Source organism: Lepisosteus oculatus, chromosome 14 (assembly GCF_040954835.1).
Source record: "Lepisosteus oculatus isolate fLepOcu1 chromosome 14, fLepOcu1.hap2, whole genome shotgun sequence".
Lineage (NCBI taxonomy): Eukaryota > Metazoa > Chordata > Actinopteri > Semionotiformes > Lepisosteidae > Lepisosteus > Lepisosteus oculatus.
In genome coordinates this window covers 35,316,659-35,337,868 of record NC_090709.1, presented here as the reverse complement: position 1 = coordinate 35,337,868, position 21,210 = coordinate 35,316,659, and the positions used below count along the sequence as shown (strand labels likewise).

At 49.7% G+C, this 21,210-nt stretch overlaps 3 protein-coding genes and 1 non-coding gene across 4 annotated transcripts in view; 2 read left to right on the top strand and 2 right to left on the bottom strand.

The window, feature by feature from the left end:
• Positions 1-4,880, bottom strand: part of LOC138243357 (epithelial discoidin domain-containing receptor 1-like) — a 50,466-nt gene extending 45,586 nt beyond the window's left edge. Inside the window, exons 1-2 of the mRNA XM_069198927.1 lie at positions 4,858-4,880; positions 4,310-4,544 (exon numbers count right to left, since the gene is read on the bottom strand). Coding sequence (XP_069055028.1) covers positions 4,310-4,544; positions 4,858-4,880 — 258 coding nt within the window. The remainder of the gene's footprint in view (positions 1-4,309; positions 4,545-4,857) is intronic.
• LOC138243467 (GTPase IMAP family member 4-like) overlaps positions 1-21,210 on the bottom strand; it is a 194,051-nt gene that overhangs the window by 129,768 nt on the left and 43,073 nt on the right. The gene's annotated exons all lie outside the window — the stretch shown is intronic.
• On the top strand, positions 818-889 carry trnae-cuc (transfer RNA glutamic acid (anticodon CUC)). The gene has a single exon. It is a non-coding gene; the product is annotated as a tRNA-Glu (tRNA).
• LOC138243356 (GTPase IMAP family member 4-like) lies at positions 18,743-20,944 on the top strand. The gene is made up of 3 exons (XM_069198926.1): positions 18,743-18,758; positions 19,900-20,742; positions 20,937-20,944. The coding sequence occupies exons 1-3, from the start codon at positions 18,743-18,745 to the stop codon at positions 20,942-20,944; spliced, it is 867 nt and encodes a 288-aa protein (XP_069055027.1).

Genomic DNA, 21,210 nt, shown 5'->3' with positions numbered 1-21,210 from the left:
GCCCAGGATGTAATTGATCATCGCGTTGATGAGGGTGGTCTTCCCTGCCCCCTTGGCCCCCAGAAGGATGATGACCTTATTGTTCCCTTCTTCTACTTTCCTGCCGAACGTGAAGCGCTGGAAATGCTGCTCATCGGTGGGCTCCTGTTCCAGTGACAGCCTGTATAAGGAAGGCTGCCCGCGCTCTATCAAAGTGGAGAAGTTTAGGAAGTGGTCGCTCTGTACTTTAACACGACTGACGTCCCCTGACCTGAGGGGGCCACGGTGACGTCGCTCATGATCTGCAGGTAAGATCTCAGCACGTTCAGCTCCCGCTCCTTGTCTTCCAGGAACTGCGCGAGCAGGGTGTTTCGGAAGGGGGAGCGCTCTCTCCCGCTCAGGAGGTCGACGAGTCGGCCCTCTTCCTCGCCGCCTCCGCGGATGACCGGCAGCAGCCTGGCCAGAGATCTCTGAAAGACCAGCTTGTACTCCACGCACAGGTCTTTAAACCGCAGGAGTTTCTGGTTCATCTCTGGAAACTGGATCGCAATCGCGTCTTTCATCAGATCTTGGCACCGCGCGATATAATCATCCATTTCGTCTAAAATACGCTGCGATCGGCGAACTAACCCGATGCTGACTTGCCTGACGATTGTGGCAGCCTGGGCGTCCAGTTTTGTCAGTGGGTAAAGCCAGGCTTTCATGGGCACGGCGTGCTCTCCGTCTTTTCCAAGGAGGTGTGGGAGAGATGAATAGACCTTGTGTTCATGGGGCTTTGCAAGCTTGTCGCGCTACAGGGAGTGATCTTTCAGCTGTGCGGTCAAGTGTCGCTGTAGCGTCCCTGGTGGTCTAGTGGTCAGGATTCGGCGCTCTCACTGCCGCGGCCCGGGTTCGATTCCCGGTCAGGGAATGTCAATACTCTTCTGGGGCGGAGCGGTGGCTCTGTGGCTGAGGATCTGTTCCTGTGGCTGGACGGTTGCCGGTTCAAATCCCGCAGCCGACAGAGGAATCCTACTCCGTTGGGCCCCTGAGCAAGGCCCTTCACCCCAACTGCTCCAGGGGCACGACACGACACCAGACTGGAGCCAGATGCAGTTTCCACTGTGGGTTAACGCTAGGGGACGACACTGCACCAGACTGGAGCCAGACGGAGTGTCCACTGTGGGTTAACGCTATGGGGACTACACGCCACCAGACTGGAACCAGATGGGTATGACTGGAAGCCAGGGAGGAATCTTATCAATGACACTCTGTCCCTGGGAACACCAAGGACTGTGAACGTGGGTGTACAGTGCCTGATGACGCAGGAGGAGCACAAGTCCTAGGAAGGAGCCAGACTATCAGGCAGCATGGCAACCAATAGGATTCAGTAGCGATCTACAGTGTGGAGAGGCAGACGTCGAAGGAGCTGCGTCTTTGATGTGTAGAGAAAACTTACATCGAACTTGCATCAGATCAGAATCTAAAGAGGGTCCATACAGCTCAGCTCAGTATGGCTCTCACCTGGAATCTGTCATAGAGGTGAAAGACAGGTCACCTCAGTGTGAACCTCTCACCTGGAATCGGTGTGTCTGTCAGGGTCATACAGCTGGAGACAGGTCACCTCAGTGTGAATCTCTCACCTGGAATCAGTGTGTCTGTCAGGGTCATACAGCTGGAGACAGGTCACCTCGGTGTGAGTCTCTCACCTGGAATCAGTGTGTCTGTCAGGGTCATACAGCTGGAGACAGGTCACCTCAGTGTGAGTCTCTCACCTGGAATCAGTGTCTCTGTCAGGGTCGTACAGCTGGAGACAGGTCACCTCAGTGTGAGTCTCTCACCTGGAATCAGTGTCTCTGTCAGGGTCATACGGCTGGAGACAGATCACCTCAGTGTGAGTCTCTCACCTGGAATCAGTGTCTCTGTCAGGGTCATACAGCTGGAGACAGGTCACCTCAGTGTGAATCTCTCACCTGGAATCAGTGTGTCTGTCAGGGTCATACAGCTGGAGACAGGTCACCTCAGTGTGAATCTCTCACCTGGAATCAGTGTGTCTCTGTCAGGGTCATACAGAATCCCCAGCTGGATCAAACGAACGCATGACCCCAAACTGTCTGGATAGTTTCTGTAAAAACGTTTTCTGAACCTTGGAGTTGTACAGTTTTAGACGCTTTGTGATTGTGCTCTCATAAATTACAGGAATTCGAGCCATGATCGGATCAAGGATAGGATCGGAGCCACGCTCCTCGCCAGGTCTCCCTTCTCTGTACCCAGCCAGTGTTGAAGCTGATACCGGAGGCACTGCTGTACACAGAGAGGGGTGGGAGGGGGGAACAAGCCGCACAGCCCTGTTGTTGAAGCCGATACCCTTTAACTGATGACTTCCAGTCAGCAGCAGGGGCAGTCGATCACTCGGGATGCAGAAAGCAGAACAGGACACCCAGTTATCTGAAAATGTTACTTTATTAAAACTTCTACAAAAAGATTCACGACAAGAACCAGACGAACCCGAGAGCCTTCGACACGCCAGCGCCGCCCAGAGGCAGCGCGAGGACCGCAGACGGGGAACGCACCAACGTGTCCATATATTAGTGTAACAATCTGTCCCGTACGCTATGTACAACATTAGTAGTCGGCGAAGAAGAAGGAAAAAACACAAAGACATCCAGTGTGTCACGACAGCAGAACCTACAGCGTCCACGCCCCTGGGGTAGTATTCACACCCCTGCCCCGCCGCCCTCACCCCTAAACCTCAAAGCTGTCCGGCCGAGCCCCCCGTCCCCCAGAACACCCTGGACTGACTCCACCTGCTCCTGTCCTGCTCTGTACAGCAGCGCCCCCTGTAGCTGGAGGTGCGATACAGCACAGCGGCGCCCCCTGTGGACGGTGTTTGACGCGTCTCTCCTGCACACTCCTGTCCAGAGACGAGGAGCCGGTACCCCAAAACTGTCCTCCTGGTCTAACAGGACCGGACCTGAACCGATGGACCAGCTAGACTGGACCTGAACCACCAGAACAGCTGTCCTCCTGGTCTAACAGGACTGGACAGTGTACTGACCTGGGCCAGTTACAGCGAATGGATCAGGAGTGATTGATCATATGGAGATACTGACCAGGGCCAGTCACAGCGAATTGATCATGAGCAATCGATCACATGGAGATACTGACCAGGGCCAGTCCCAGCGAATGGATCAGGAGTGATCGATCACATGGAGATACTGACCAGGGCCAGTCCCAGCGAATGGATCAGGAGTGATTGATCATATGGAGATACTGACCAGGGCCAGTCACAGCGAATTGATCATGAGCAATCGATCACATGGAGATACTGACCAGGGCCAGTCACAGCGAATGGATCAGGAGTGATTGATCACATGGAGATACTGACCAGGGCCAGTCACAGCGAATTGATCGTGATCAATCGATCACATGGAGATACTGACCAGGGCCAGTCCCAGTGAGTCGATCGTGAGCAATCGATCACATGGAGATACTGACCGGGGCCAGTCCCAGTGAGTCGATCGTGAGCAATCGATCACATGGAGATACTGACCAGGGCCAGTCCCAGTGAGTCGATCGTGAGCAATCGATCTCAGGGGCAAAGTACCGGAGCAGATTCGAGCGAAGCCCCAGGCTGCTGGTGAAGTGGGCCTGGAAATGTGCAAGACTGCAAAGCAAACAGCAGACAGACCCCTCTCCCACACCCCAGCACGCAGCAGCAAGAGAGCGTTTCCTCTCGGGGGGGCCCTTGTAGGAAGGAGACCGAACCAGCAGACCCCTGAACTCCGCCACACACCCCCCCCTCCAAACACCGCCACCCCAGGAACCCCGAAAAACGAGAAGTAAAAGGAATACAGAAGTACCAGCCTCCCCCACCCCCCTAGTGTCCTTCCTCTTCCTCAGAGGCTGTCTGTCTCAACGCCACCAGGGGGCGCACAAGAGGCTCAGCCCTCAGAGCCGCCGCCCTCCGAGCCCACAGAGGACATCCTGCCCCGCGAGAGTCCGCAGGCCGGAGCCGCTCCTGCTACACCATGTTCATGGCGTCCTCCAGCAGGAAGCGCTGGATTGCTGGGAAGGACGGCCGCTCCCTGGACTCCCGGCTCCAGCAGCTCAGCATCAGCTCGTACAGGCCCTGCGGACACACCTCCGGCCGGGACAGGTACACCTGGGGACAGGAGAGAGAGGAGAGAGAGAGGATGGGTCAGCCTGCAGGACAGGAGACAGGAGAGAGACGGGTCAGTCTACAGGACAGGAGAGAGGAGAGAGACAGGTTAGCCTGCAGGACAGGAGAGAGCAGAGAGCAGCTGTGACCCCAGTCCGGGGGCGTGGGGGACCCCGACAGGAGACGTACCGTGAGGATGCACTCCCAGGCCATCCAGTGGATGGGCAGCACCGCGCGGCCCTGGATGCGGTAGTAGTCACCGGCGTACAGGTTGCGGCTCATGCCGAAGTCGGCGATCTTGATGGCGCCGCCCTCCCCCACCAGGCAGTTCCGGGTCGCCAGGTCCCGGTGCACAAAGTTCAGGGAGGCCAGGAACTTCATCCCGGAGGAGATCTGGCAGGCCATGGAGATCAGAGAGGTGTAGCTGGAGAGAGAGACACATCTCATATTAACACAGAGAGAGAGAGGGGTTCATACAGACACACTGACTGGACACTCCAGTACATGAACACTGCACTGAGAGAGAGAGGGGTTCATACAGACACACTGACTGGACACTCCAGTACATAAAAACTGCACTGAGAGAGAGAGAGACAGACAGACAGTGTCCGGTGTGTGATCACAGTGGGACAGTAGTGTGTCGAGTCTGTGATCATAGAGGGGCGCTAGTGTTCAGTGAGAAATAATAAATAATAAAGTAAATAATAACAACGTAACGTGGTTTTCGGCACGTCTACCTAGGCTGCAGCTGCTCCTGCATTATGTTTCATGTAAAAGTCTTAGCTTAGATTTTGTTTGCAAGAGACAAGCAAAATCTTTAAATGCAAATAACAAAGACTAGACACAACCGCAGTCCATACGAGGTCCCCTGCTACACTTTCACTGTTAATTCATTAAAGCCCATATTATCTGTGCTTTCCCTCACGATAAACAACTGCACCTGAATTGACACATCTCTTCTTGCTGAGTCCTTCGCACAACAAACGAAATTTCTCACCGGTCAGAGACAACAATTCTAGTGGAGCATATCCTGTCTTTGACAGGACTTGTAGTGTTTTTAGAGAAACCAACAAGGTCAGTTCTATTCCTTGTGTTTATCACCGTCGGAAATTACTCTCCAGTCAGCTGATTTGTACACCGTGTGTGCAGTTCTTGTGTGAAGGAGATTGTTACTGGTCTTAGTAGTATTATTAGTAGTGTTATTACTATTATCATTGTTATCAGTAGTATTAGTATTGTTAGTGTTATTATTAGTAGTATTAGTATTAGCAGTAGTAGTATTAGTTGTATTATTAGCGCTGTCAGCAGTAGTAGTAGTAGTAGCAGTCGTATTATTAGTATTATTAGTATTATTAGTGTTATCAGTAGTATTAGTAGTGTTAGTAGTAGTACTATTGTTGTCAGTTGTAGTACCGGCTCGGCGCGTCTCGACTGTGTGGGTGCAGGTGTCTCCTGCCTGCTTTTCAATGTTCTTTTTGAAGTGTGACACTGAAACAGCCCCACTGGAGCCCAGCAGGTGTGAGCCTGGCCAGTACCTGGAGGGGAGACTGCTGGGAAAACACTGAGGCTGCTGCTGGGAGAGGTGTGAGTGGGGCCAGCAGGGGGCGCTCTCACCCTGCGCTCTGTGTGGGTCCTGATGCCCCAATATAGTGACGGGGACACTGGACTGTAAACGGGCGCCGTCCTGCGGATGAGACGTCAAACCGAGGTCCTGACTCTCTGTGGTCATTAACAATCCCAGGGTATCTCTTGAGAAGATTAGGGGTGTCACCCTGGTGTCCTGGCCAAATTTCCCATTGGCCCTTACCAGTCATGGCCTCCTAATAATCCCCATCTATGAATTGGCTTCATCACTCTGCTCTCCTCCCCACTGAGAGCTGGTGTGTGGGGAGAGGACTGGGGCGTCATCCAGGTGGGGCTGCACACTGGTGGTGGTAGTGGGATCCCCAGGACCTGTAAAGAGCTGCACACTGGTGGCGGTAGTGGGATCCCCAGGACCTGTAAAGAGCTATAGTAGTGTAAGGAGTTATTATTAATATCATGCAGCTCGAACCCCAGCGAGCGTGACCCCCTGACCCTGACTTCTCTCTCCCCCAGGTAAAGAAGCGCCCCCCGGCGGCCGAGCCCCGCGGCTCCGCTCAGCGGCTGCTCCTGCTGCTGTTGGCCACGCTGTGTCTCCAGATCTACGCCTCCGAGGAGCCCGGCTGCGAACCGGCACTGCCCGGTGCCAGCTGCCCCCCCGAGGGGCAGGGGCAGGTGGGGCAGGAGGGAGGGCTGGGGCTGCTGTTGCCGCCCCCACCCACACCGCTCCAGCTCCGACCTGTGACCTGTGACCAATAACCGCCCCCCTTCTGGGTGGAGTCCGACCGTGACGGGAGAGGCCCTCGAGTCCGGCCCGATACCGATACCCATACCGGCCAGCCGGACCCGAACCCGAGCTCAGACCCGTACCGCTGCCGCCCGGAGAGGGGAGTCTATTATTAGTATTATTATTGTTATCAGTAGAATTATTAGTGTTAGTGTTAGTACTATTGTTATCAGTAGTGTTATTAGTGTTGTCAGCAGTAGTAATAGTGTTATTAGTGTTAGTTGTATTAGTAGTATTATTAGTGTTATCAGCAGTAGTAATAGTGTTATTAGTGTTAGTAGTATTAGTAGTATTATTAGTGTTATCAGCAGTAGTAATAGTGTTATTAGTGTTAGTAGTATTAGTAGTATTATTAGTGGGATCCCCATGACCTGTCAAGAGCTGCACACTGGTGGCGGTAGTGGGATCCCCATGACCTGTAAAGAGCTCTGAGTGGAGTGTCCAGGAAAGAGCTATAGAAGTGTATTATTATTATTAATATCATCCAGCCCGAACCCCAGCGAGCATGACTCACTGACCTCTCTCTCTCTCCCCCAGGTGCAGAAGCGCCCCTCGGCGGCCGAGCCCCGCGGCTCCTGCTGCTGGTGGCCGCGCTGTGTCTCCAGATCTATGCCTCTGAGGAGCCCGGGTCCGAACCGGCGCTGCCGCCCGGAGAGGGGAGTCCGGGACTCGTGGGCAGAGACGCCCGTGGCGCCTTATCGCTCTGTTTGTTTATTGATTGATTTCCTGCGTGGCTTATTTATTTATCTATCTTATTGACGGAGAGACTCGTACGTCTTATTGATGGAGAGTATTTCAGTGAGAGCAGAGGTGGTGCTACTCTTCCTTCACCGTGAGGAACTGGAACGGTTCTCCATGATTTGTCGTTGTATAATCGATCGATCGATGACAGCGAGTGAAATAATTTCACTCCCTTCTCCCACCCCCACAAAAACAACACCACCCACGCTCCCCGGCGAGAGACAGAGCCCTGGACTTCCGATTCCTGTTGCTCTCTTGTGTGGGAATGGCAGGCGCGCCCCAGGCGTGGACGTGTTTCTGCGTCGCTCAAGCAGACTCCCACGGACACGCCTGTGAGGTCGCGGGTCGTCTTTATTTTTAACCTTCTTGCGTTCATCGTGAGTGAGGGGTGGGAGAGGGGAACAAGCCGATACCCAGGGTGGGGGAGGGGGACGGGACAGTTTCTCCTCTGAAGCCGACTAAGGTCTTTGTTTGTTTCCTAAGTCTTTATTTCAACAGCAGAGATGCCCCTTTAAAAAAAAGAGATTTTATTTCAATAAAAAAGGAAATTCGACCTTAAAAGCAGGACAGGAGGGAGTATTTCGCCACAGTAACGCCCAGAGGACTAAGACTGACCGCCCCTTGGTCCGAAATCCCCAGACCCCACCGGATCGCTCTCCTTTCTCCGCCTGGCTGTGGCCTGGGGTTCCTCGTGAGGGAGGGAGCCCCCGGTCGCTGTATGTTCTGTGAACAGATGAATAAAGACGGAGAAGCAGCGTTGTGGTTTGTGTTTGTTCTGGGGAGGGATTGACGCTGCAGAAGAGCCGACTGAGAGTCTGCGTTGGAGGAGCCGGTGGAAGAGAGGAGATTGTCCTGAAACTGTACTCGTCCCCAGACAGTCACGGGCTCTGGGGGGGCGGCTCAGTCAAGGGGGAGGGGTGGAGGTCGGGGTCAATCAGCGCTCAGGCATCTGCAGTTAAGAGGGGGTCTGTACACAGAGAGGGGTAGGGGTGGGGAACAAGCTGCCCAGCCTTGTTGTTGAAGCCGATACAGATCCTGGACTCTGTGTGTGAGAGTAGGGGTGTGGATCCCAGTGTCCCGACTGCTGGCCAGTAAAATTGTGTAAAAGTTTTTTTATCATTGTTCTCGGGGGGTTTGTGGTGAAATTGTGTAAAAGCGTCTGTTTATCATTGAGGTAACATTGTGTAAAAGTGTTTTTATCATTGAGCTCGGGGGGTTTGAGGTGAAATTGTGTAAAAGTGTGTTTTTATCATTGAGCTCAGGGGGTTTGTGGTGAAATTGTGTAAAAGTGTCTTTATCATTGAGCTTGGGGGGGGTTGTGGTGAAATTGTGTAAAAGTGTCTTTTTCTCATTGTGCTCGTGGGGTTGTGGTGAAATGGTGGTTTTTGGGTGTAAAAGTGTCTTATTGTTCACATACTGCTGCTGTGATGTGGCCTTTCACCTGTAGGTGGCCCTCTCACCCATCATGTTAAAATGTACCAGTCCTGATGGATGACTGTACACATAGATAGATACTTTATTGATCCCGTGAGGGAAATCATCCTCAGTCAATGGGAACATCTATTTAAGTAGTGACTCTCCAGATAGCATTTTTGTATGAAACATTTAAAGAAATCGACAACCACTTTTCAAAACGCACAATAACACAGACTGGTATGTTTGACAACGAGTAAATAAGACACAGGCGAAACGAGAATTCACCATCACTTTCTGCATGTTTACCGTGACCTGTCCTGATCATGAGAAGTCTCAGACGCGTCTCTTCACCAGACAGTTTAATACAGCAGTTCTACATGGGACCGGTGTGAGAGTATGTGGGTAACAGTGATGGCTCTCTCTGCTGTACTGCTGTGGCCCTCCCTCCTGATGACACAATCGTCTCACACTTCACCTTCACAGACACAAGCTCCATGTGTTTGTGGTGAAATTGTGGGTCTGTTGGTGTAAAAGATTATTATTGAGCTCACTGAACTGATCTCGAAGGCCACTTTAATTTCAGTTGGCGTCTGACATTTTGAGTGAAATTGTAGTTTTGTTGGTTTAAATGTGTTTGTTAAAGTCGAAGTGCGTCGCTTTGCCCTTCCGGTTCTTGCGGCAGGGCAGGCCCGCGGCTTCGATGTCGCCCAGGACAAGGATGTCCTTCCCGTCCACAAACGTGACGCGGACGAGGATGTTCTCGGCGATGTCCTTCCCGAAGATGGAGAGGATGTAGGAGTATCAGTGCGAGTCATGAGTTCATAACAGGAAGAGAGTCCTCTCGGATTCACTGCCTGTCCCTTCTGATCCAAGATGATCCACACTTTCTCTAGCAGTGTGATAAGACTTCGATATGAAGTCAATATTCTAAAATACAGGAAACAGGGATCCTGAACAAGCAGAGGAACCCAGATGTCCGCACGGCGCGAGAGTCACAGCGGACTCTAAACACAGTGAGCAGCATCGCATCTGATCCATCACGAGCCCATAATCATGACGATGGTGTCAAAACAGCAGCCAGGTCCTCTTAGAAGATCAGACAGTTGTATTCAACAGTTTGTACCACCTGTGATACTGAGACAGACACATCTGTCACTCTGGATACCTGAGACTGGGGACTCACTCTCAGGGGGAGATGAGCCTGATGAAGTTAGCAGAACCAAAGTAAGTGTTTGTACCTCCAGGAAAGGTGTTTACCTCCACACCTGTGACACCTGTGTGTTGTGTTTGTAGCTGTAGGATACCTATCACCACAAGCACACAGTATATAAATGAGTCTGTGCTGTTATAGACTGTAGTGAGTCCTGTCTGCAGGATACCCATCACCACAAGCACACAGTGTATATAAATGAGATATAAATGAGTCTGTGCTGTTATAGACTGTACTGAGTCCTGGCTGTAGGATACCCATCACCACAAGCACACAGTGTATATAAATGAGTCTGTGCTGTTATAGACTGTACTGAGTCTTGTTTGAAGGATACCCATCACCACAAGCACACAGTGTATATAAATGAGATATAAATGAGTCTGTGCTGTTATAGACTGTAGTGAGTCCTGTCTGTAGGATACTCATCACAACAAGCACACAGTATAAACACAATTGTAGCTGATGTAACATCTAATCATGATACACTGTAGAGATCAGATTGTTGTTTCCTGAGGGAATTTTGTATGGACACCCAGCACTCCTGTACATTTAAACAGAATGCAAACAAAAAAAGATTAGACAAAAAAACACATTATTCTATTACAAAAAATAAGAAAAACATCGCACATCACTCTATTTCCCAGGTACAGTATAACACATCACAACGTACCATTTATAACACGTCACAAAATATATCCCACTCACGTGTTTATTAACATGCAGATAATATTGTATCGACATTTATTTCATTTAAGTTTGTTTGCTGATCTAATTGTTTGCTCTCAATACAATACAAAATAAACCACACATTCATCTTCAATAACTGCTACACACACACAGTTAAATCTCCGTATCGACACACCTGTCAGCTCTCCTACCGTCTCATCTCTACTATAGGAGTCCCGTACAGACACACCTGTCAGCTCTCCTACCGTCTCATCTCTACTATAGGAGTCCCGTACAGACACACCTGTCAGCTCTCCTACCGTCTCATCTCTACTATAGGAGTCCCGTACAGACACACCTGTCAGCTCTCCTACCGTCTCATCTCTACTATAGGAGTCCCGTACAGACACACCTGTCAGCTCTCCTACCGTCTCATCTCTACTATAGGAGTCCCGTACAGACACACCTGTCAGCTCTCCTACCGTCTCATCTCTACTATAGGAGTCCCGTACAGACACACCTGTCAGCTCTCCTACCGTCTCGTCTCTACTATAGGAGTCCCGTATAGACACACCTGTCAGCTCTCCTACCGTCTTATCTCTACTATAGGAGTCCAATACAGACACACCTGTCAGCTCTCCTACCGTCTCGTCTCTACTATAGGAGTCCCGTACAGACACACCTGTCAGCTCTCCTACCGTCTCATCTCTACTATAGGAGTCCCGTACAGACACACCTGTCAGCTCTCCTACCGTCTCATCTCTACTATAGGAGTCCCGTATAGACACACCTGTCAGCTCTCCTACCGTCTCATCTCTACTATAGGAGTCCCATATAGACACACCTGTCAGCTCTCCTACCATCTCATCTCTACTATAGGAGTCCCGTACAGACACACCTGTCAGCTCCCCTACCGTCTCATCTCTACTATAGGAGTCCCGCATAGACACACCTGTCGGCTCTCCTACCGTCTCATCTCTACTATAGGAGTCCCGTACAGACACACCTGTCGGCTCCCCTACTGTCTCATCTCTACTATAGGTGTCCCGTACAGACACACCTGTCGGCTCTCCTACCCTATTTTCTCTACTATAGGAGTCCCATACAGACACACCTGTCAGCTCTCCTACCGTCTCATCTCTACTATACTATAGGAGTCCCGTATAGACACACCTGTCAGCTCTCCTACCGTCTCGTCTCTACTATAGGAGTCCCGTACAGACAAACCTGTCAGCTCTCCTACCGTCTCATCTCTACTATAGGAGTCCCGTACAGACACACCTGTCAGCTCTCCTACCGTCTCATCTCTACTATAGGAGTCCCGTACAGACACACCTGTCAGCTCTCCTACCGTCTCATCTCTACTATAGGAGTCCCATACAGACACACCTGTCAGCTCTCCTACCGTCTCATCTCTACTATAGGAGTCCCGTACAGACACACCTGTCAGCTCTCCTACCGTCTCATCTCTACTATAGGAGTCCCGTACAGACACACCTGTCAGCTCTCCTACCGTCTCATCTCTACTATAGGAGTCCCATATAGACACACCTGTCAGCTCTCCTACCGTCTCGTCTCTACTATAGGAGTCCCGTACAGACACACCTGTCAGCTCTCCTACCGTCTCGTCTCTACTATAGGAGTCCCGTACAGACACACCTGTCAGCTCTCCTACCGTCTCATCTCTACTATAGGAGTCCCGTATAGACACACCTGTCAGCTCTCCTACCGTCTCATCTCTACTATAGGAGTCCCGTACAGACACACCTGTCAGCTCTCCTACCGTCTCATCTCTACTATAGGAGTCCCGTACAGACACACCTGTCAGCTCTCCTACCGTCTCATCTCTACTATAGGAGTCCCGTACAGACACACCTGTCAGCTCTCCTACCGTCTCATCTCTACTATAGGAGTCCCGTACAGACACACCTGTCAGCTCTCCTACCGTCTCATCTCTACTATAGGAGTCCCGTACAGACACACCTGTCAGCTCTCCTACCGTCTCATCTCTACTATAGGAGTCCCGTACAGACACACCTGTCAGCTCTCCTACCGTCTCATCTCTACTATAGGAGTCCCGTACAGACACACCTGTCAGCTCTCCTACCGTCTCATCTCTACTATAGGAGTCCCGTATAGACACACCTGTCAGCTCTCCTACCGTCTCATCTCTACTATAGGAGTCCCGTTCAGACACACCTGTCAGCTCTCCTACCGTCTCATCTCTACTATAGGAGTCCCGTACAGACACACCTGTCAGCTCTCCTACCGTCTCGTCTCTACTATAGGAGTCCCGTACAGACACACCTGTCAGCTCTCCTACCGTCTCGTCTCTACTATAGGAGTCCCGTACAGACACACCTGTCAGCTCTCCTACCGTCTCATCTCTACTATAGGAGTCCCGTACAGACACACCTGTCAGCTCTCCTACCGTCTCGTCTCTACTATAGGAGTCCCGTACAGACACACCTGTCAGCTCTCCTACCGTCTCGTCTCTTCTATAGGAGTCCCGTATAGACACACCTGTCAGCTCTCCTACCGTCTCATCTCTACTATAGGAGTCCCGTCTAGACACACCTGTCAGCTCTCCTACCGTCTCATCTCTTCTATAGGAGTCCCGTATAGACACACCTGTCAGCTCTCCTACCGTCTCATCTCTACTATAGGAGTCCCGTACAGACACACCTGTCAGCTCTCCTACCGTCTCATCTCTACTATAGGAGTCCCGTACAGACACACCTGTCAGCTCTCCTACCGTCTCGTCTCTACTATAGGAGTCCCGTACAGACACACCTGTCAGCTCTCCTACCGTCTCATCTCTTCTATAGGAGTCCCGTATAGACACACCTGTCAGCTCTCCTACCGTCTCATCTCTACTATAGGAGTCCCGTCTAGACACACCTGTCAGCTCTCCTACCGTCTCATCTCTTCTATAGGAGTCCCGTATAGACACACCTGTCAGCTCTCCTACCGTCTCATCTCTACTATAGGAGTCCCGTACAGACACACCTGTCAGCTCTCCTACCGTCTCATCTCTACTATAGGAGTCCCGTATAGACACACCTGTCAGCTCTCCTACCATCTCATCTCTACTATAGGAGTCCCGTACAGACACACCTGTCAGCTCCCCTACCGTCTCATCTCTACTATAGGAGTCCCGCATAGACACACCTGTCGGCTCTCCTACCGTCTCATCTCTACTATAGGAGTCCCGTACAGACACACCTGTCGGCTCCCCTACTGTCTCATCTCTACTATAGGTGTCCCGTACAGACACACCTGTCGGCTCTCCTACCCTATTTTCTCTACTATAGGAGTCCCATACAGACACACCTGTCAGCTCTCCTACCGTCTCATCTCTACTATACTATAGGAGTCCCGTATAGACACACCTGTCAGCTCTCCTACCGTCTCGTCTCTACTATAGGAGTCCCGTACAGACAAACCTGTCAGCTCTCCTACCGTCTCATCTCTACTATAGGAGTCCCGTACAGACACACCTGTCAGCTCTCCTACCGTCTCATCTCTACTATAGGAGTCCCGTACAGACACACCTGTCAGCTCTCCTACCGTCTCATCTCTACTATAGGAGTCCCATACAGACACACCTGTCAGCTCTCCTACCGTCTCATCTCTACTATAGGAGTCCCGTACAGACACACCTGTCAGCTCTCCTACCGTCTCATCTCTACTATAGGAGTCCCGTACAGACACACCTGTCAGCTCTCCTACCGTCTCATCTCTACTATAGGAGTCCCATATAGACACACCTGTCAGCTCTCCTACCGTCTCGTCTCTACTATAGGAGTCCCGTACAGACACACCTGTCAGCTCTCCTACCGTCTCGTCTCTACTATAGGAGTCCCGTACAGACACACCTGTCAGCTCTCCTACCGTCTCATCTCTACTATAGGAGTCCCGTATAGACACACCTGTCAGCTCTCCTACCGTCTCATCTCTACTATAGGAGTCCCGTACAGACACACCTGTCAGCTCTCCTACCGTCTCATCTCTACTATAGGAGTCCCGTACAGACACACCTGTCAGCTCTCCTACCGTCTCATCTCTACTATAGGAGTCCCGTACAGACACACCTGTCAGCTCTCCTACCGTCTCATCTCTACTATAGGAGTCCCGTACAGACACACCTGTCAGCTCTCCTACCGTCTCATCTCTACTATAGGAGTCCCGTACAGACACACCTGTCAGCTCTCCTACCGTCTCATCTCTACTATAGGAGTCCCGTACAGACACACCTGTCAGCTCTCCTACCGTCTCATCTCTACTATAGGAGTCCCGTACAGACACACCTGTCAGCTCTCCTACCGTCTCATCTCTACTATAGGAGTCCCGTATAGACACACCTGTCAGCTCTCCTACCGTCTTATCTCTACTATAGGAGTCCCGTTCAGACACACCTGTCAGCTCTCCTACCGTCTCATCTCTACTATAGGAGTCCCGTACAGACACACCTGTCAGCTCTCCTACCGTCTCGTCTCTACTATAGGAGTCCCGTACAGACACACCTGTCAGCTCTCCTACCGTCTCATCTCTACTATAGGAGTCCCGTACAGACACACCTGTCAGCTCTCCTACCGTCTCATCTCTACTATAGGAGTCCCGTACAGACACACCTGTCAGCTCTCCTACCGTCTCGTCTCTACTATAGGAGTCCCGTACAGACACACCTGTCAGCTCTCCTACCGTCTCGTCTCTTCTATAGGAGTCCCGTATAGACACACCTGTCAGCTCTCCTACCGTCTCATCTCTACTATAGGAGTCCCGTCTAGACACACCTGTCAGCTCTCCTACCGTCTCATCTCTTCTATAGGAGTCCCGTATAGACACACCTGTCAGCTCTCCTACCGTCTCATCTCTACTATAGGAGTCCCGTACAGACACACCTGTCAGCTCTCCTACCGTCTCATCTCTACTATAGGAGTCCCGTACAGACACACCTGTCAGCTCTCCTACCGTCTCGTCTCTACTATAGGAGTCCCGTACAGACACACCTGTCAGCTCTCCTACCGTCTCATCTCTTCTATAGGAGTCCCGTATAGACACACCTGTCAGCTCTCCTACCGTCTCATCTCTACTATAGGAGTCCCGTCTAGACACACCTGTCAGCTCTCCTACCGTCTCATCTCTTCTATAGGAGTCCCGTATAGACACACCTGTCAGCTCTCCTACCGTCTCATCTCTACTATAGGAGTCCCGTACAGACACACCTGTCAGCTCCCCTACTGTCTCATCTCTACTATAGGAGTCCCGTATAGACACACCTGTCAGCTCTCCTACCGTATTATCTCTACTATAGGAGACCCGTATTTATCGCTACTCTAGAAGTCCCCGCATTTATTGGAGCCTCGATCACCACCAGTACACGGCAGCCCCACAGATGAAACTCTTCAGAGTGGTCTGGGCACGTACACTCGTGGAACCCGCCCTTCCTCTCCGTGGACGTACAGGGTTTCCCTGCGAGAGCCGGGCGAGGCGGGTCCTGGACGTGTGAATCTCTCAGGCTGCGGAGGCGCCTATTCTCGCAGTATTACGGCTCTCGCGCCCAGCTGCGCCTCCAGTTCCTCCGCATTCCCGAGTCCCGGTTCCTCCGGTTCCGCTCCTTTCCAGACTGCGCTCGGACCTGCGGACCGGAGCCTGCAGTCCTGCTGGAGCGGGTCAGAGCGCCGGCCCGGCCGCACCGAAGGTGAGGAGATACTTCTGAACTCTTCTCTCTTCTCACGGTGTGTCGGTTTAGCGAGAAATGTTGGATTTTCGGTCCTGAAATCGGGAAATTGCTCGCAAGTCACGCTTTCAGGGTATAGGATCAGCTCCTGAAAGGTCATCGTACAGCGGAGTCTGTTTAAAACATCCGTTTCTTTTAAACCGTTTATACATCCCCGAACAATTTCTCTCTCCTCATCCGTGTGGTCTGGAATACAGCTTTGTAGAGAAACTCTCGAAAAACAGCACGATTGACTCTTTTTACACACGGAGTTTGTTTATATATATATACTTCCTCATTTCTGCGCAGGTAAATTAACAACCCTGAAGTGAGATGGAAGATGGACATTAATATTCATCTCGTATAGCGCCTTTAAAAGAGGCTTTTTATCGTGCTCTGCAGAGGAAGACTCCGCACCGAGAGGAAACAGCAGATTGACACAGGACCCGTGAAATTAAAGCTCTTTTACTGAGGAAGGTTTAGAGTCTGGATGTGAAAGACCTCAGGGAAGGAGACTCTCTGAGATCCTTGGTGATGTTTTTACCTGTTTCTCTAAATCCTAAATACTACTCGTTTCTTTTAAATTGTTTTTGCACGTTTGTTCCCCAAAAGAGTATGTGTTTAATGCACATGTGAAGTATTAGGTCTTCTAAATACGGGCACATTTCAGAAAACACTGACTCAGTGCTGCAGGTTCACAGGGGAAGTGAGTTTAAAACGGAGTCTTTTCGCAGTTAATCATTGTATTTAAGACACACTCGTGCGATTTGTCTCAGTTACTTTTAAAATTTCTGGATTTCCTGAGCCTTTCACCTGCAGCAGCTGATGGATTGACAGAGCCTGCCTGTTACTGGAACAACACGAGTCACATGAGAGTTTACACGTGAAAAGTATTTTCATGTTGAATGTTTCCTGAGTGAAGAGACGCGTTATGCATTTTCCTGGCGGTTTATTAAGTTTCATTTGTACTGATCCACCAGGTGGCGCCAGAGCAGAGTCTTCATCCCTCAGGTGAGCTCACCTTTACCTGAAGAGAACAGGAAGTCCTTCTCCCTCAGATCAGCAGGAAGAGAAGGAGAGAGATGGCGTCTGAGAGCTCAGCGCTCAGCCCTGGTGAGTTTTCTCTTGTTCTGCCTGTCAGAGTGTCGGTAAGGGAGTCACTGAGGGTCTCTTCTCTGTCACAGAGCACAGCAGCAGCTGGAGAAGTGTCTTCCTGTCTGCTGAGAGTGTGTTCTCTCTGTCAGACACACAGGGTCTGGTTTACTTTCACTTTCTCTTGTCAGTGATCAGAGATCGTTAGTGTAAACTCAAGCTGTTTGGAATGTACTAAATATTTTAATAAAGTGTTTATTTAAGGTAAAATGATTGATGTTAAACCTGACTGTATGCTGATGGTATTGGATTCACACTGTTAGTATTCATGATGCTCAGACACGCTCAGATATGAACATTTCTTGTTTGTTGCTCAGAGGCCCTGTTTATTGTACAGCTGATAATACCAGAGAGGAATCAGTACAGATGAACAACAGAGGAATTTATTTGGCCCATAATTAGTAGTGATTCCAGGTTCTCGTGCAGCTGTTTCTCCTGTCCTGACTGGGCAGCTTGTTCCCCTCTCCCACCCCCCTCTGTGTACAGTAGAGCCTCCCACTCCTGATTTTAAGTCTGTGTTGCTTTGAGTTTCAGTGTTAATTCTGAGGAACTCTGAGGTGTCAATATCTAACTGGTCTTTAATGATGACTGACTGTCACTGAGGATGTTGATTATTTTGTATATATTTATGGTTCGCTATCTTCACCCTGTCAGTGTGGGACACTCCCTTCAGACTAAAGAGACTCAGTTCCTCCAGCTTGTCAGTTTCACTGTTTTTAAACTAACATCATGCTAGTTCTCTTCAGTGTGGATCACAATAGATAGTTTCTAAGCGGTTTGAAACTATACAACACATTTCCCAGCCAGGTGGCTGAGTCCCAAACATTTCTTTGTGAAATGTGACATTTTAGACTCACTGCTGAAGGATCAGGACAGACTGAATTATTTTACAGTTTTTACGTGTATTTTTAAAATAAGGTGGAATAATAATAATAATAAACTTTATTTTATATAGCGCCTTTAAAGGTGGCTTCTCAATGCGCTTTACAGGATGACAATAACAATAAAGAAGAATACACAAGATAAAACACAATTACAGTACACAGAGGAGACTTTGGAAGGTGGTACTAAGAAGAGCAGAGGGGTGAAGAATGGAACCAGTTCAGTAAAGGCTTTTCTGAAGAAGAGAGTTTGGAGTCTGGATCTGAAGGAGTTTAGAGAAGGTGACTCTCTGATATCCTTGGGGAGAGAGTTCCTGAGCTTGGGGGCAGAACAGGAGAAGGCCCTGTCACCCAAAGAGTGTAGAGGGGCTTGGGGGACAGTAAGGAGAGCAGAATTAGCAGAGCGAAGGTTGTGAGGTGGAGAGTAGGGTGATAATAGTTCAGACAGGTACTGAGGTGCCAAGCCATGCGGAGCCTTACAGGTGAGCGTGAGGATTTTAAAGTCCACACAGAATTTAACTGGATGCCAGTGCAGGGACTCCAGGATAGGAGTGATGTGGTCGCTTGCACCAGACCTCGTCAGGATTCTGGCTGCTGAGGTTTGGACAGACTGCAGTTTGTTCAGAGTAGATTTTGATACCCCAGCGAGTAGAGCATTACAGTAGTCAATTCGGGAGAAGACGGATGTAATTATTTATCATGTACATTACAATATTACAATAACACACCGTGTACGGCACCGGTCACAAGTTTGAGCACGCCCCCTTGAGTCCTGGGTTGTTCTTGGCCATCTGTGCGTGTCGCTGGCCTACCAGGGAGACCTGCTGCAAAGAAGGGTCGAATGTTAAGCCAGAATCAAATATAACTCCAAGGTTTTTCAATTTTGATTGAATAAAGGAATAAAGAGTCTATTGTACCAATACAATTACATAAGTTCACTTTCTGGTTCAACTATATAACACAGAGATTTCCCAGCCAGGTGGCTGAGTCCCAAACATGTCTTTATGAAATGTGACATTTTAGACTCACTACTGAAGAATCAGGATGGACTGAATGATTTTACAGTTTTTACATGTATTTTTAAAATAAGGAGGTATAAAGGTTCATTCTGAACACAGGAGTCCCATATGTGTCTGAACTGCCACTGGACACTCAGAGTGTTAGTGGGACTCTACAGGGCTCTCCAGAAGTATTGGCACCCTTGGTAAAGATGAGCAAGGAAGACATTGGAAAAATGTCTGTGTTGTTTATCAGATGAAAGAACATCTGACCTTTCAGTGAGGTTAATTATTCTAAGAAACAAAATCCTGATGAAAAATAAACATGTACTATTGAGAGAACAGTTAAAAATACATATATTTTATATAAATTGTAAGAATACAGAATAACAATGTTGTAAGAATAGTGTCTGATTAACTAACATTAACAGAACATTTTTGTATACCACAGAGAATACACAGAAAAATAATCTCAATAATCTGTGATTTTCCTCTGTCACAGGGCAGGGACAATAGAAAAGATATAGAAAAGTTTTTATTGTGAATTTTAAATGGGATGAGTGGTGAACATATCTGTGATGAGAACTTTATCATGTAAATAATCTGTGATCTTTCTCTCTGACAGGGGAGGGACAGGCTGATGCCCATGAGGCACCACAGCGTCTCTCAGAGATCAGGATCGTGCTGCTGGGCCAGAGATGGTCTGGGAAGAGCTCAGCAGGAAACACCATCCTGGGCAGAGAGGAGTTTGACACTGATGGAGAAACTAAGGAGTGTGAGAAGAGACAGGGTGAAGTAGCTGGGAGGAAGATCACTGTGGTCGACACTCAAGGCTGGGGTTCCTCTTTTATAAGGGCTGATCCAAAGTGTGTCAGAGAGGAGGTTGTGCGCAGTGTGTCTCTGTGTCCCCCAGGACCCCACACTCTCCTCCTGGTGATTAATCTGAACTCAGACACAGACTGGAGATCAGTGAAGGAACATCTGGAGCTTCTCAGTGAGAGAGTCTGGAGACACACAATAGTGCTGTTCACCTGGGGGGACAGACTGAGAGAAACAACCATTGAGCAGCACATTGAGACAGGAGGGAAGGAGCTCCAGTGGCTGGTGGAGAAGTGTGGGAACAGGTATCATGTTCTCAACAACAAGAACAGGGGCGACCGCACTCAGGTCACAGAGCTGCTGGAGAAGATAGAGGACATGGTGGCAGGAAACTATGGGCAGTACTTCACCACTAACATCAAAGAAATAAACACTGAACTAGAGAAATATATCAGACAGAGGGAGGAGCAGAGACAGAGAGACACAGAGGAGTTGAGACAGATGTTGGAGGAGGAGTGGAGCAGGAGAGAAGAGGAGCTGAAGGAGAAGATGAGAAAGACACTGAAGGAAGAGGAGCTGGAGAAAGAGACAGAGGAGCCCAGACTGCCTGTCAAGAGGAGGAACAGTAAAGACATCATCCCTCCTGCCAGTGAGTGTGATTGGTGCTGTATTACTGAGTCACTCATTTTACTGGTCATCAGACTGAGAGATTCAACCATCTTGTGTCCTGTTAGGAATTAAAATCATACAGTGCTCCGCTCTGTACTGCGTTACTAACACAGTGGCACACAGATCTGTGTCTGTTTAAATCCTCTGTGCTGTAATTTAACTGTTTTCTCTCAGGGAAATGAGATTTAATCCATCACACAGCAGCTCAGTCTCTGTAATCTGTTCCTCAAGACTGTCGGACCAACACTCAATCAATCAAGGTTTATTGATCGATGCACGAACAGTACAGCACACAGCGGTGTTGTCAGCATTGAAATCTGCGAGCTCGTTAAAGGCTCGTTAAGAGGAATAGAAGAGTTGGAGGACAGGAATTTATAGGGGTTAACATTGGGATACAGTAGATTACACAATTGCAATTCACAGATTGTGTGGAACTAACACAAGTATA